General features: G+C 57.5%; 1 protein-coding gene across 1 annotated transcript in view; it reads left to right on the forward strand.

Annotated features, from left to right (window-relative positions):
- GLIS1 (GLIS family zinc finger 1) overlaps positions 1-10,457 on the forward strand; it is a 221,696-nt gene extending 211,239 nt beyond the window's left edge. Inside the window, exons 8-11 of the mRNA XM_036256612.1 lie at positions 1,814-1,967; positions 6,909-7,087; positions 7,679-7,846; positions 10,137-10,457. Coding sequence (XP_036112505.1) covers positions 1,814-1,967; positions 6,909-7,087; positions 7,679-7,846; positions 10,137-10,294 — 659 coding nt within the window. The 3' untranslated portion in view covers positions 10,295-10,457. The remainder of the gene's footprint in view (positions 1-1,813; positions 1,968-6,908; positions 7,088-7,678; positions 7,847-10,136) is intronic.
- Positions 10,458-14,774: the final 4,317 nt, after the last annotated feature.

Genomic DNA, 14,774 nt, shown 5'->3' on the forward strand with positions numbered 1-14,774 from the left:
TGTTTTGTTTTTTTACCTGTTTCAAGGTAAAGGCCTTAAGCAACACAGCCTCTCCTCTTTGCCACAGTCCCCACCGCTCCCTTCTGTGAACCTCCACAGTCTCACTTGTGTTGCTCCCTGCCATGTCCCCGAAAGCACTGGGCCTGCACTCCCGGCCACGGCCCTGCTCGGTTCCTGTCGCGACTCCCTGAGCTGCAGGCCTTGGCCATAGGAGCTGCCTGGGATGGGCTAGCCTTGGAACCCTAAACATCTGAGGAAGTAAAAGCCCCTCCTTTACACCATCGTGAAAGAGTGTGATGTGTTCTCAGATGGTCATGATGAGGTGATAAAAAGCATTGCGTCTGGATCCATTTTGACCAGAATGATATTTAACATGTAACAGCTGGCCCAAGAGAGCTCTGAGCAGTCAGAGTGGACACTGCCTCAGTGCACCTCTGGGCACGGCCCCTGGGTCCACAGAGTCCTCCCAGGGCATCAACTTGAATTGATTTCTGGGAAAATGATGTCAGTTTCTATTAAAAGTCAAATAAACATGGCCACATTAAAGGGGGGTACAAAATTGGCCCCATTGCCCTAGCTGGGTGGCTCAGTTGGTTGGAGTGTCTTTCCCTGTGCCAAAGGATCATGGTTTTGATACCCAGTCAAACCCAGGGCACCTACCCAGGTTGCAGTTTTGATCCCTGATTGGGGCACATATGGGAGGCAATCAGTCAATGTTTCTCTCTCTCTTTCTCTCTCTTCCCCCTTCTTCCCCCCTCTCTCTCCCCCTCCCTCTCCCCTTCTCTCTCTCTAAAATCAGTAAGAGAACATATCCTTTGGTGAGGATTAAAAAATAAAATTGTGCCATTTTTTTTCAGATAAAATAGGGATGTCAAAAATCTGCAACCCTTGCTATGTCCCTCTCAGGCTCCAGTCCCAGAAAGGTTCATTCTCTCTCTAAATTGGGGTTCCTTAGTGAAGACATTTGGGAACCACAGTCCTCGGTAACTGCACCCAGACCCTCAGTTGGGCCCCTGGAGCAATATCTGACTGACCTAGTGCCCCTTTGATTCAGGGTGAGGCTGTTGGGAGTAAACGGCGACAAAGGCGCTATGAGCTGCAGGTGTCTTGTAGAGCCTTAGACTCAGGCTAGAGAAGGCTGACTCCTCTCCTCAGCCGGACACTTGTGCAGTGTGCAGCCTGTCCACCCACCATGGCATCCTTCCTCAGAGGCCCCCCAGCTGGCTAGCACACAGTCATCCTCTTTGGAACACCTCACACTGGACATCCAGGTTCTGCTTGCACATCTCCGCGAGGATGTGTAGTTCCTTTTCCCCAAAGGCGGTCAATCCCTTACTCTACAGCAGCTTGGCCTGTTAGGAGGTGTGGCCAAGCCCTGAGCTACAGTCAGCTTCTGTCCATTCCAGGATTCCTGTCTGCTTCTGGGGCTACACAGATACACAGAACAGCACAGAGATTTGAGGCAGCCTGCTCCATACAGTCCTTCTGTCCCCATAAAGACACATGCACACACACACACACACACACACACACACCGCACACGGCCGGACTGCCCCATGCCTCTGACAGCCCGTCAGACCTCTGCTGTCCGCATTGGGCCTCAGCTCTGCACACAGCCCTTCGAGAAGCCAGGGCATGAACAAAGCAGAGCAGGCCCATCATCTCCTGTGCTCGGGCCCCTAACCTATTAACACAACCTTGCTGGTTCCCCTTGTCTTTCTCTCCCCATAAGCAGGCACACAGCTTCTGGGTCGTCCACAGCCATCTCTAGGGAGTGGCCGAAGCCCAGCGCTATTTGTTTGCTTCCCTGCAGGCATGTATCCTGGCTCCATCACCCCCCATACTGGGCTCGCATCAGGCATTCTGCCCCCCACGCACGATGTCCCTTCCAGGCACCACCCACTGGACGCCACCACCAGTTCCCACCATCTGTCCCCTCTGCCCACGGCCGAGAGCACCAGGGATGGGTATGTACAGCAAGCCAGCCCTCCTCCAAGGCAGTAAGCGGGCACCTGCATGGGAGGCAGGTGAGGGTAGGCGTCCCTTGTACTAAATGGTTGTTACTGATCATGAAACAGCCAGCATTTCGGCAGCACTTTACTATATGCTGCATCTGTATCAAACTCTCTCTGTGCACGATCTCACTGGCGCCTCACAGAAACCCTACTGGGCAGATGGTATTGGCAGCTGGGCTTCTCGATGCCTCACCTTGTGCGTGTTCTCTCTCCTGCGGGCCGGGTCCTGTGTCCTCACCAACCCCTGCCTCTGGGCTGCCACACCCAGGCCTCCTTAGGAGCCTTGCTCTGGCTTCTCTTTGGCTCACAGGGTGCATTTGGTGAGCAGACTGCCCACTGCCCACTCCAGAGATGCCCACCTAGGCTTCACCCCACTCTGGCCACTGCAGCTGTGACCCATCGCCAGGCCTGCTGGGCTGTCCAGGAGCCCATACTGCAGGGTCACTGCAGGGAGAGGTGGCCTCTTCCTACATTCAGTGCGGTTCCCCTTGTGGCCACTTGGTTGGCAGGAAATGGTGAATGTGCTCATCACTGGCCTCTAATGCTGCCAAATCTGTTTTCCTTGCCTCCCTTCTGCCCCCTGCCACTTTCGCTTATCTCCAGCAGGACCTGATCAAATTGTCCCCAAGGCCTAGCTCCAGCCTTCCTCCTCCTGTCCTTCCTCCCCAAGGCTGTAATCTTGGCCTGCTTGTGCCTGGGGCTGGGCTGGATTTATCACCAGACTTCTTGTCCAGGGCTCTTCACTGTGCTCCTTCTGTTACTCACCCTTTTATTCCAAGTCCATTCAAGTGCCTGGAGTGGGCAGGCTCTGTGCCCCAGCTGACCTCAGCCCTGGGAAGCTCCCCGTGAGGAGGGGACGGGGTAGACCTGCAGGGATTGACTCACAGACGTGTGCTCTGAGGGAAGGAAGAAGAAGGACCTGTGGAGGCCAGAGGAGAACCCAGTGCCGTGGGGGAGGCTGCTGGCAGGGGAGAACTCCTGGAGGGGATGCTAAGCTGGGCCTCCAAGGTTAGGTAGGAGTTGGCTGGTGGAGAGGGGAGGAAGGAGCAGCAAGAGTGAAGGCAGGCGTGAGAACTTGGTGTGTCTGGGAAACGGGAATCTCCATGTGGCGTTGCAAGCCCAGGAGAGAGGTCACGGGCCAGGTCATGAGGCCAGATGAGACTCTACGGGGAGGGTGCTGAGCAGTCATGGGGATGAGAACGCAAGGCCTGTAGCGTGAGCCCAGACCGCCAGGGGCAGCATCGGAGGTGGGTGGATGGCAGCCTGAGCCAGGGCTGGTGGGTGGGCAGGAAGAACCCCCGGAAGGCATTAGTGACATAGAACAAGCAGGATGTAGGGAAACTGGCTGGCAGAGGGAGGAGAGGCCATCAGCAGGGAGCCCCTGGGTGGGCGGAAGTGCCGCTCATGGAAGAAGGGTAGACTGCAGTGGTGAGGCCATGAGAGCCACAAAGAGGCAGCCTGATGGGGTACAAAGGGAACCCAGAAAAGCAAGCCCTGCCCTAGCCTGAGTTCCTTCTCTGCAAAGGGAGCACTAAATGCCCTCCTGGAGGAAGGTGGTGAGATGCCTACACGTGCTGACACTGTCTGTGTCACCTGGTGCAGCTTCCATGGACACCAGCCCCACCCACTGCTCAGGCCACCTGCTCACCCACCAGCCAGCCCCTAACGTCTGGACCAAAGCAAAATAAACCACAGAGGCCTTTCCCCACTCAGGCAAGTGCACTCTGCTCTGCCTCATTCATCACCTGCCTGCCGCCTGCATAAGTGCCCGTCAGGAATTCCTGCAACGAGAGGCAGAGTGATGACAAGACCAAGACAGACCCACCCGCTCGCCCCCCGCCCGTGCGTGCGGGAGCCCAGGCTCTAGTCATCCCAACCGCCAGGCACCCAGGCTCCTCCGGGCTGCGGGAGAGAAGAGCCCTCATACCTGACACCAGGCCCAGCTTGAATGGGTTTCTTTTTTCAGCCCCTGAGAAGAGGTGGGGGAAAGGCCTCAGCCTCCCCTTCCTGCCAAAGTCAACAGGGAAGGCCGCTCGCAGCTCCCCGGCAGTTTGCTGGGACGTTTATCCCGACAGAATTATCTGATTCACTCAAAAATATGCTAAGAGGGCCTGACTTCATGACCAAATTTATTTATTCTGGCTCAGAGAAGACGCTGAATCGGGTGGTATTTTGCCTCAGCCCCATATGAGGTACGAAGCCCTAAGTCTGCCAGGCCAGCGAGGTTTCATATTAATTTTTATAGGTTCCAATTGGAGCAGAAATATTTGATGTAGGAGTCATTTGCATGACTCAGAAGAGGAGCTCCAGATGACCCTTTTCCTTCTAACGGGCTCAGGTGGAGCAGCCAGCCCAGCCCTCGGGTCTGCTGCGGAGAGAGCCGTGTTCTGTTTAATTTCACTGGCTGTGAAGGTGGCGAATGTGAATTTATGGCAGGTTTGAGACAGGAAAAACAAACTTTGGAAATGCATGTTTTTCCCCCTTCAGATCTCTTCTCCTTAATTCTGCAGTGCCGCTAATCTCTGGGTTCTGTGGCTGAGCTATTCAGAAACCCAGTCGTTAGTGTTTATCAGCTGTTTGCTGTGTGCAGGCCCAGGGCTGAGCTCTGACACGGGCCTCCCCGCAGGAGGGGACCAGCGGGAGATCAGGGAGAGCTGGAGTGTGGGGCCAGGCTGGGTGGGGTATGCACCAGGTAGGCAGGCAGCAGCCAGCAGTCCGGAAGGAGGATTGCACCCTCCTGGCCAGGCTTCAGCCCTGCCGCGGCCGGAAGAACTGGTTATGAGGGCGCACAGCCCTCCACAGTGCACCCAGCACAGGGGGAGACAGGCCAGGAAATGTTATGTAGATGGTAGTGAGCCTTCATTCACGGAGCCTCGAGAACTCAGCTCATGAATGTGAGGCTGAAGTATACCTACAGGGCATTAGATGCTGGGCACAGTGCGGAGCACTCCCGTTGGTGGGGGTCCCAGACGTACGAGTGGTGACAGCCCCGTGGAGGACAGTGACAGCAGAACACCCAGGTTGGAGGGAGCAGATAGGGACCCGGCAGAGCCACAGACATGAATCCCACCAACCTCTCCCCAAATCCCCTTTGTTTTGAGAAAGTCCTGCTTCCTCAGGAAGCACCGATCTGTCCCGTTAATACCCCATGTCTTGGAGGGCAGGAGAGGGTCGCATGCCTAGCCTGCAAAGGTTGCCTGTAGTTGTGACATTGAGTTTGCAGGGTATTTTATTTATTTATTTACTTATTTTTATCCTCACCCGAAAACATTTTTCCTTTTTTTTTTTTCAGATAGAGTGGGAGGGAGAGAGAGAGAGAGAGAAACATTGACGTGAAAGGGACACATCTAGTGGCTGCCACCCACACAACCAACCAGGGCCGGGGACAAACTGCAACCGAGGTACGCACCCTTAGCGGGAACCGAACCCGGGTCTCTCTGGACCGCAGGCCGACGCTCTAACTGCTGAGCCAAACTGGCCAGGGCTGCAGTGTATTTTAAAGTGATGGGCCAACAGCCCAGCTGGTGTGACTGAGTGGTTGAGCATTGACCCATGCACCAAGAGATCACCAGTTCGATTCCCGGTTGGGGCACATGCCCAGGTTGTGGGCCTGATCCCCAGTGGGGGACACGCAGGAGGCGGCCAGTCACTGTTCTCTCTCATCGATGTCTCTGTCTCTCTCCCTCTCCCTTTCTCTCTAAGAATCAATAAAGAAAAATTATTTAAAAAAATAAATAAAGTGATGGTCCAGCAAATCCACAAATGCAAACAAGGAAATGGAGACCACGCTCTCCCCATCTCCCTCTTTCTGCAATGCACATGCATGCTCTGTATGCTGGGAGCCTTCAGCCTGTTCCCAAGAGCCCCAAGTCCAGCTGAGCCCAAGGGTCACTTTGGCTCCTGTGAACAAGCCCCCACCCCTTAGGAAGGAACCTTGTTTACAGGGATGCACAGTCCAGTTAGCTCACCAGTGCAGTCTTGTTTCTGAATATGAGCTTCCAGGGGACAGGCCTGCATCCCCTCAGGCTCTATATGAAGGAAGGTGATGAGTGCCCCACCACAGGATGTGTGCAAGTGCAGGAGAAATGGCCAGGGATGCACTGTGCAGGGGGATAAAGGCCAACTTGGACATCAGACCTCCCTGCTCATTTTCCTTCCCTCCATCTTGATCATGATGATTCACAGAGGGGCCAAGATGTACCTGACATCATACGGTGCTTTTGTCTTTATTGCTATGTCTACTTCACCCTCCCCACAACTGTGCATGTCAGTGCTGTGTGGCCAGACTAACTTAGGCAACCTCCCTGAACCTTGATTTTCGGATCTGTGAGGACGCAAGGCAGAGGCGGAGGCTCAGCGAATGATGACTGCTGGTGCCGGGGGTTCTGCGCAGGAATTGCCTCGGCTTTCAGTGCAGCTTCCCTGGGCTCGTGCTGCAGGCGCCAGAGCGGCAGTTAGTGTCGGGTCCAGCAGGGGTGGCGGTATCTGGCCCTGGGTAATGAGTTGTAGTGTGTCGTGTAGAGGACACAGCAATCCTGTGAGGAAACCAAGGCTCAGAGACATGAAGCGTCTTGCCCCAGATCACGTGGCCAGTGAAAGTAAATAGGGTTTTAAACAGTTCTGTCGACTTCAAAGATCATGCTTATAACCAGGATTCCTTGCTAGATAGAAGTTTTTCTTTACTGATTCCTTTGGGCTCTATGCTTACAAGGTTTTACAATTTAATTCCGGTTTGAACATAATCAGAAATAAAATCTTCTAACTGCACTATTGTAAATTATAGCAAGTCATCTAGTGAGCTCACTGTTGCTGGAGGGAAGCAAGCAGTGGTAGCCATGCCTCTGGCCCCGAATCCCCCAGAGCCCATCCTGCTCACTACTGTGTTTCCTCCAGGTTGGGACCCGGCCTCCTCTCGCCCATGGTCAGCCCACTGAAGGGGCTTGGGCCACCGCCACTGCCACCGTCCTCCCAGAGCCATTCTCCAGGGGGCCAGCCCTTCCCTGCACTCCCCAGCAAGCCACCCTACCCACCCTTCCAGAGCCCTCCGCCCCCGCCTCTGCCCAGCCCGCAAGGTAAGCTCTGACCGAGGGCCCTCTCCTGTAAGCACACCGACTCCTGCTAGGGTGCCTGAGAGCAATGGGACACCGACCTGGGGGAGGCGGGTGCAGGTGGGTAACAGAATGGTAGTGGGCACTGAGGGCCACACTGGGAGTAGTCAGGTACCCAGCATGCCTAGTCAGGGGCGCTCCCTGGAGGAAATGTATTCTGAGGGGTGAAAACGGTTTGTTCCATTGATAAGGCGTCCAAGGCTGTCCCAGCAGAGGGAACAGCATGGGCAGAGGCAGGGAACAGCCTGCTGCGAGGCGGGGCCCTGAGTGAGTGGTTCTCTCAGAGGGAGAGGGGTGAAGGGCCAACAGTCTCAGAGCACTTTCATCAGCCACATGAGGCCCTGTCACCCACTCCCTGTGGTTCAGGGCAGAGCTGGGAGAGGGGCCCCGGGACCCTGGCACCTCCTTCGCCCTGGGGCTTCTTTCTCAGTAACACCTGTTGTGCCTAGACAGGACAGCATGGGGGTGGGGGCTAAACAGCACAGCAGAGCAGGTACCCCCCCCTGCCCCGGGCATTCCCCTTCATTAATGCAGCCCCTGCTGCCTCCTCTGCAGGGTACCAGGGCAGTTTCCGCTCCATCCAGAATTGCTTCCCCTATGGAGACTGCTACAGGATAGCCGACCCAGCGGCCAGTGGGGACGGACTGGCTGGGGATGCCCATGGCTTCAACCCCCTGCGGCCCAATGGCTACCACAGCCTCAGTGCACCTTTACCTGCCGCAGGTGAGCCTCACCTGCATGGCTCCCTCCCCTGAACGCCCACCAAGGCCCAGCCCTGTGCTGGGTGCTTCATGCCCATTGTCCCACAGCCTTGGGACAGCCCCATGAGGCAGAGTACTCCCACTTTACTGAGGTCCCATGACCCCACAGAATGGGGATTTGCACCCTCCCTGAGCCAAAGTCAGTATTCCTCCACATCTCCCGCAGCTGGTACTTTTAATACTTACTGCGCACCTACTATGTGCAGGCCCAGTTGTAGGCCCTGGGGATCCAGCAGGGAATGAGATAAATGCTGATCTCTGTTTAACAGATGAGGAAACTGAGGCCCAGAGGGGCCACACTGCTAGGAAGGGACAGCCTGGAGGCCATGCTTGTTCTTGGGCTGACCTGTGTCCCCTGCAGGGCCCTGGGCCTTCCCGAGGTAATGCCTGTGGCTGGGTGGAGCCCATTGAGAGGGAGGCTGTACAGGCCCAGGGTAGGGTCAGGCTCAGACCAGCAGGGCTATTCTGGTCAGAGCAGGGGCACATTTGTGGGGTCAGACCCTCCCTGAGTTCTCTAAGCCAAACCCCACCCCAGATCAGCCCCAGGGCCCAGGTCTAGCTGGAAGCTCTAAGGCCTGGGCAGGATGTGGGGATCCTGAGACAGAGAAGAGCCCAAGCCCCTTTCCCAGGCCCCCTTGGGCAGCTCTGGGTGTGTGCAGCCAGGAGTGGAGGCATAAAGACAGGGACAAGCACCACGGCCACAGACGAGCTCACACAAAGCTGTGGGCTCATGTCTTCTGTTCACACACATGCTCCCATGTCTGTACGTGTGTTCTTTCTTCACATGTCTGGGAACACATCTGTGTCTGTGTACATATGGGGCCGGCATGGATAGATCAGGTAGTGAGAGCCCCCTGAGTTTGTAAGGAGCTTGCAGGGCACACAGCTCACGTCATGCTTGTGCTGATGTCCATGCCCCATCGTTGTGCACGCACCTGTGTTCCCATCAGTGTTCCCATCATGTGACCCTATCCATGTGCACACACTTGTGTTCCCCATCCCATGACCCTGTCTGTGTGCACAGACTGTGTTCAAGTGCAGTGTAAGTATGTCTGGGGTTGACACATGTTGCATGCATGTACCATAGGCAGATGTGTACCCAATCACAGGGTTGGTATATGCCATGTTTGCATGCACATGGATTGGTATGTGATTAGGCACCGGCCACTGTCCCCGCACTGCTAGCTCTCACTGACCCATCCTCCCCCAGCCCTTAGGCAGCCCAAGGTGGGATTTCTTGATTTAACAGCAAGGCCTGAAATAAATAGTTCTGAGGGTTGAGGGGCGGCTTCCATGCCCCCACACCAAGGCAGGGGGTTCTTAGGCCTCCCCTGCCCCCTGCTATCTGGGTGGCAGCCCAGTATCCAGTGTCCATTCCAGGCCCTGCTCAGCTGCCCACGTCTTCTCTGCCAAACTGAGAATAGACACACAGGATTGAACAAGGTGGCACCATGGGGCCTCAGGAATAGTTCAGCCTGATCCCATTGCACATATGGGAAGACTGAGGCCCACCTGTCTTAGGCTACAAAAGTTCACGACAGCTGCTCAGGCGGAGTCCTTAGGGCAGGGACTGCATAAGGCAAGCTCTTTAGGCCCCTCAGATTGAGGGCCTCTGAGCAGTAACCCCACCAGGAGACAGCATGTCCAGTGGAAGAGCCAGGTGTCTCAGAGCCAGGTGGACCTGGGTTCAAAGCCCACCTCTCCCACTGACCTTGGGCAAGTGTATGGCCCTCTCTGGGCCGTCTCTTCAGCTCTGCGGTGAGTCCCATCTCCCAGGACTATTGTGAAGCTTAAGTGAGCTAAGGCCACTGAGCCCTTGAGAAGTGCCCAGTGAGTGCTGGTCCCTTCTTTGGGTTTCTTGTGTCTGGTGGGATGGAGGAACCTGAAATGGTGGGGTGGAATGGGGTCCTTCTGCCAGGAGGGGACCAGCTCCTGCAGGTGAGAGCTGTGATAACCTACCCCCCACATTCTGCCCCATAGCCAGCACTGGGTGATGGGGTCCCCAAGCCAGCCTGTGCCTATCTCCCCAGCTGTCCTGGGCCCATTGGCAACGTAAGTGCTAGGGCACCTCCTCCCAGGCCCCCATCCCCCACCTGGAAGGGCAAAGGACTCCAGTCAGGCCTTGCTAAGGGACACTGTGATGAGGGACACTATGATGAGGGACCCTGGGCAGGGGGTGGGGTCTGGGAGCTAGGAAGGACGACAAGGCATAACCCCCGAGTTCTACAGCCCAGACCCTGTGCCCCACACAGGCTACGAGGCTCTGGCCGAGGCCCCATGCCCCCCAGCGCTGCCACCACAGTCATCTGAGGACGTCGTGTCCAGCGGCCCTGAGGACTGCAGTTTCTTCCCCAATGGGGCGTTTGACCACTGCCTGAGCCACATCCCCTCCATCTACACAGACACCTGAAGGAAGGCTCCGCCCACACCTGTCTACCCTCCACCACAGATGCTACCTTACCCACCCAGTTTGTGTTCCCACCCTCCACGCACCAGCCTGAGCAGCCAGGTCAAAGCCCTCCACGCACGTAGGGCGCTGGCCCGGCGCCCCCGTGTGAGCCCCAGCTAGGTGCTCCGAGGCGCCCGTCAGGGTCCATGACCTGTGGCATTCCCGTGTCTTCCTGTTCTCGCCCTAACGGTTGAAATCACAGACCTCGTGTATATAAAGTGTACAGAACTTGTTTTCCATTCCCCTGCCAGTTTTATATTTTTGGTTTTACAAGAAAAACATTAAAAACTGGAAATGAGACTTGGGGGCCTGGTTCTGCTTTAGTGATTCAGCCTAGAGGCTGAGACCAGGAGAACGGTGGAGGAAGGTAGCGGAGTGTGTGTGCGCACGCGCGCGTGCACGGGGACAGGCTCAGAAGGCCACACGGAGTTCAGCTGGGCCCTGGGTCCCCCCAGTGGGGAGGGGTGCCCAGGTCCGTGGCCCCACCACCATGCTCACAGACACGGGAAGTAGTCTGACTTCGGAAAGGCAGGCGTAACTCCTCTGCCAGGCAAGAGGTCCAAGGCTGGGACTGAAATCGGAACCCAGATCCATCCGACCAGACCTTCGCTATCCGCACTGACTTCTCAGCGGGTGGGAAAACGCCCTCAGATCCTAGTGTGGCGAGAGGGTGCACCAGGCAGGCCATGGGAAGGCAGGGCATCCTTCCAGGGACGGAGCCCAAACAGCCTCCCAACGGCGAGGGGCAGGGGCAGGGACCCTGCAAGGCAGGCCGGCCTGCAGAGAGCCCTTTGCACACAGCCCCGCCCTCCCGAATGGCCAGAGAGGGCAGGGAGGGAGGCCAGTTCTGAGGGCACCGAGGCGCCCATGGGCTGCTGCCCTCCCTGCTGTCCTCCTCCCCATGTCCAGCACTGGGAACAGGCCCACCGTCCTGCGCCCTGAGCCTCACCATGTCACCCTGAAGGTCACCTGGTAAAAAAAATTCCTCACGGAAAATGCCTGCCTCGGGACTGCAGAAGTGAACCGAGGCAAGGGAGGCCAGCTTCACTGAGCGCCTGCTGTGCGGACAGCCCAGGGGACGGTCCTTTCCTCCCCTTGGTAGCATGCAGCTGGTCAGGCAGGCAGCGTGGGATGGGAAGATCTTGGCAACCCCTTGCTTCTAGAGACCGGAACGTCAGAAAGGCCAGCGAGCCATGTGCTTGGTCACAGAGCCGGGTGACGAGCCTGGTCCCCCCCATAGTCTAGGAGGGCCGTGACTGCACCTGACCACGGGAGCGACCCCGCCCTCCGACTGCTGCTCACCCGCCCAGGGCCCACCTGGGGGACGGTCTGGGCTCCCTTCCCTCTGGCTCCCGGCTGGATGAGCTTGGGGTGGGGGGAAGAGGAGCGGTTCCCAGGTGGGCTGTGTCCCCCCACTGAAGGTCAGGAAGTCGGGGCACTGCACTGCCCCTCGTTTGCCTCGCACCCTGTTCACGCTGTACGCAGTCCCTTCGTTTCACCTCTTCAGCTGCCCAGTCAGAGGGCTGTCTGTGTCCTGCTGGAGCCCGACAGTTACCACTTTACAGATGCAGTGGCTGAGGGAGGGTGACATTCAGGCACAGCCCCAGTAGCAGAGCTGGGATTCAGACCCCAGCCTCTGGCTCCAGAACCCATGCTCGCCCACTGCGCCGCCTACCCCTTAAAGACGGGGTGACTGGGCTCCCACTCCCCTCCCACAGCAGCTCCGTGCAGGCCACTGGGGACAGGATGAACCCAGTGTCGCTTAGAACACCAGCATCTAGGATGAGGACCGGGACTCCTGACTCCACCCAGGTTCCCTTTCCCCCTTGCCCTTCCCCCACTGGTTTATGGAACTAATTAGGTCGTGGCAAAACTCTAACGGGGTGCCCAGGAGTCAACACTGCATGTCACTGTGAGCACTTAATCCACTCCAAATAAGCAGGGCTGAGCTGTACAATAAGGACATATTTCTTAATAATGCAAAGGGCTGAGCCAGGAGCAGAACACACAGGGAGCCAGCAGTTGGATCCCATTTAATTTCAGAGAGACAGGGAAAGGGAGAAAAGGAGACAAAGGCAAAGAGAAAGAAAGAGACAAGTGAGTTGGAGATGGCGGGCGCGGAGCTTGGAGCCCGGCATACTGCAGGGCTCAGTAGGCCGTAGCTCCCGTCACGACCCTGAGCTGTAAATGTGACCGTGTCCCTCCCCTGCTGGGGTCTCTGAGCCTCCGCTCCTCTTGGCATACTCTGAACCCTCCCGCCCTGATGCTGTGATGCCCACTGGGTCTCCCTCCTAGTCTAAGGTGAGCTCATCAGCTGCAGGGCCCTGGGGTAGGACCCGCTGAGAGGCTGGACCTAAGCTCCCTTCCCAGCCAGGGTTTCTTGGTCCATTATTTAGAAGACACTGCAGCCCCTCCTGAGCTCTGACCACTGCCAGGACTCTGCACAGGGGTCATGGTTACCACTGCTCCTGATGGCAGGAGGTGTGACTGTCTACCCTCACACAGAGAGGCTGGGTCAGGTGGAGGGGGTGGTATTTTCCCCTGGAGAGCTGGAAGATGGTCAAGGCCAGGGGAAGTTGCCCTGGAAGGCGCTGGAGCTGAGTGGCCCAGGGTCCCCAGCGGGCCAGGTGCAGCGCAGTGCCCAGGCCTACCAGGTGACTGCGCTGTCCTAAGTTTGTCCAGTCCAGGCTGAGATTGGCCCGCCACTGCCTTGTCTCTGTCTCCGTTTCTCCGTGTTCGTCCCCTGTCCTCTCTGCCTTCACTGCTGCCCCTCGTCCCCTTGCAGTCTGTCTCTCCACCCTCCGTCTCCCTCCACCATTTCTCCGCTGGTGCCCGTTTGCCCCTCCCCCACCCCTCCCAGTTCTCTCCGTGCCTTCAGTTCATTCCCTTTGACTTTTTCCTCCATTTTCTCTTTCTCTCGCCCTCTTGCAACTGCAAGGTCTGATCCAAGATAAGGGCATCTTTCTTCCCTCTCCCTTTACTCTCTGCTCCCCTCCTTGCTGTAGCTCCCTAACTCTGTGGCCCAGAGGTGGACAGTGCCTTGCCCAAGGCCACACAGAGCGCTGGTGGCTGCTGAAGGCTGAAGGGAGGCAGGGGACCCCTCTTCCACCTGAATCCCACCTGCCACGGGTCTCAGGGTGACCAGGTACAAGGACCTCTGCTTCTGCCCTTCAGGGTCAGGGCCAGGGTCCCCTTGAGGCAGGGCCCAGGGATCCCCTACATAGATCTGCCCTGCAGGGACTCCCTCCGCCTCCCAGTTCTCTTTCCCTCTGGCCCTTGTGTCCCCCCACCCCCACCACAGGGGCTGACAGGGCCTGTGAAGGCCACCGTCCCACCCCTCTCACTTCACAGGTGAAGCCATGGAGAATGGGGTGCCAGGCGAGGGGGCAGCGGGGATTGGCACGGCAGATTCGTACCTGAGGACACCCCACCTCCTGCCCCCCGCCCACTGCTGTGGAGGGAGCAGACCGGGGAAGCTCCCGCAAGGACATACACCCAGGAAGGCAGGTCCTGATCTGTCTTCACTGCTGACTGCCGGCTCCGGGAACAGCACCTGCGCTCAGTACCTGTTTGTTAAATACCTCAGTGGGGCAGGAGAGACGAGGACCCGTCTGCACGGCACCTTGTGCCCAGCGGGGCCACAGCAAATATCTGTGAGCTGGTTGCCCTGCACACATGAGACAGGCCACAGTTACAGGGCAGGTCAGTGACCGGGATGAAGATGCTAGCCTCCTGCTCCCAGCCACACTGTCCCTCTGTCAGTCACCCGAAGAACTGCTGCATCCCCTGCTCCCGACTCCCACAGTATGTGATGTCACAACATCTGCAAGGTAGGTGTGGTTACCCCGCTCCACAGAGGAAGGGACTGAGGCCCTAAACCACCGAGAGAGGCAGGCGGAGCTGGAGTCCCGGGCACTCTGGGGCACCGCTCCTGCCCCCACCCTGCGGATCGGCATTGCCTGACCAGCACTGGTCTGTAGGAGTCCTGGCACACACGCCTCTCCCCCACCGTCCAGAGGGACCATTATGCTTTTACAAGTCTCGATTTATATACTCGCCTGGGCCGTCAGCCCTGCCAGGGATTTATAGGTTTCTAAGTGATCGTGTCTCTGGGGGTAAATGCAAGTGGAATGTGAACTGGGAAGGCATTGCCGGCCTGTCAGCCCTGCAGCTGCGGAGCCAAAGCTCTTTAGTGTATTCCCTGGGGCCCCGTGGTACAACGGGACCCTCCAGAAGGCCAGCAAGAGGCCAGCGAGGAGACCGGCTTCCAGGCAGTCCTGAGCCGGCCTTTGCCACCACGATTTGTTCCGTCTGTGCAGGAGGGTGGGGCTGCCTGAGCCGAGCAGGGCCAGGGAGCATGAGGCCTGGTATTGGACTCGGTTCCAGTGTGCTATTTCTAGGGCAGAGCAAAGAACTGGAGCAGCCAGCCAGGCTTCGACTT

This window comes from Molossus molossus, unplaced genomic scaffold (assembly GCF_014108415.1).
Source record: "Molossus molossus isolate mMolMol1 unplaced genomic scaffold, mMolMol1.p scaffold_m16_p_12, whole genome shotgun sequence".
In the NCBI taxonomy this organism is placed as follows: Eukaryota; Metazoa; Chordata; class Mammalia; order Chiroptera; family Molossidae; genus Molossus; species Molossus molossus.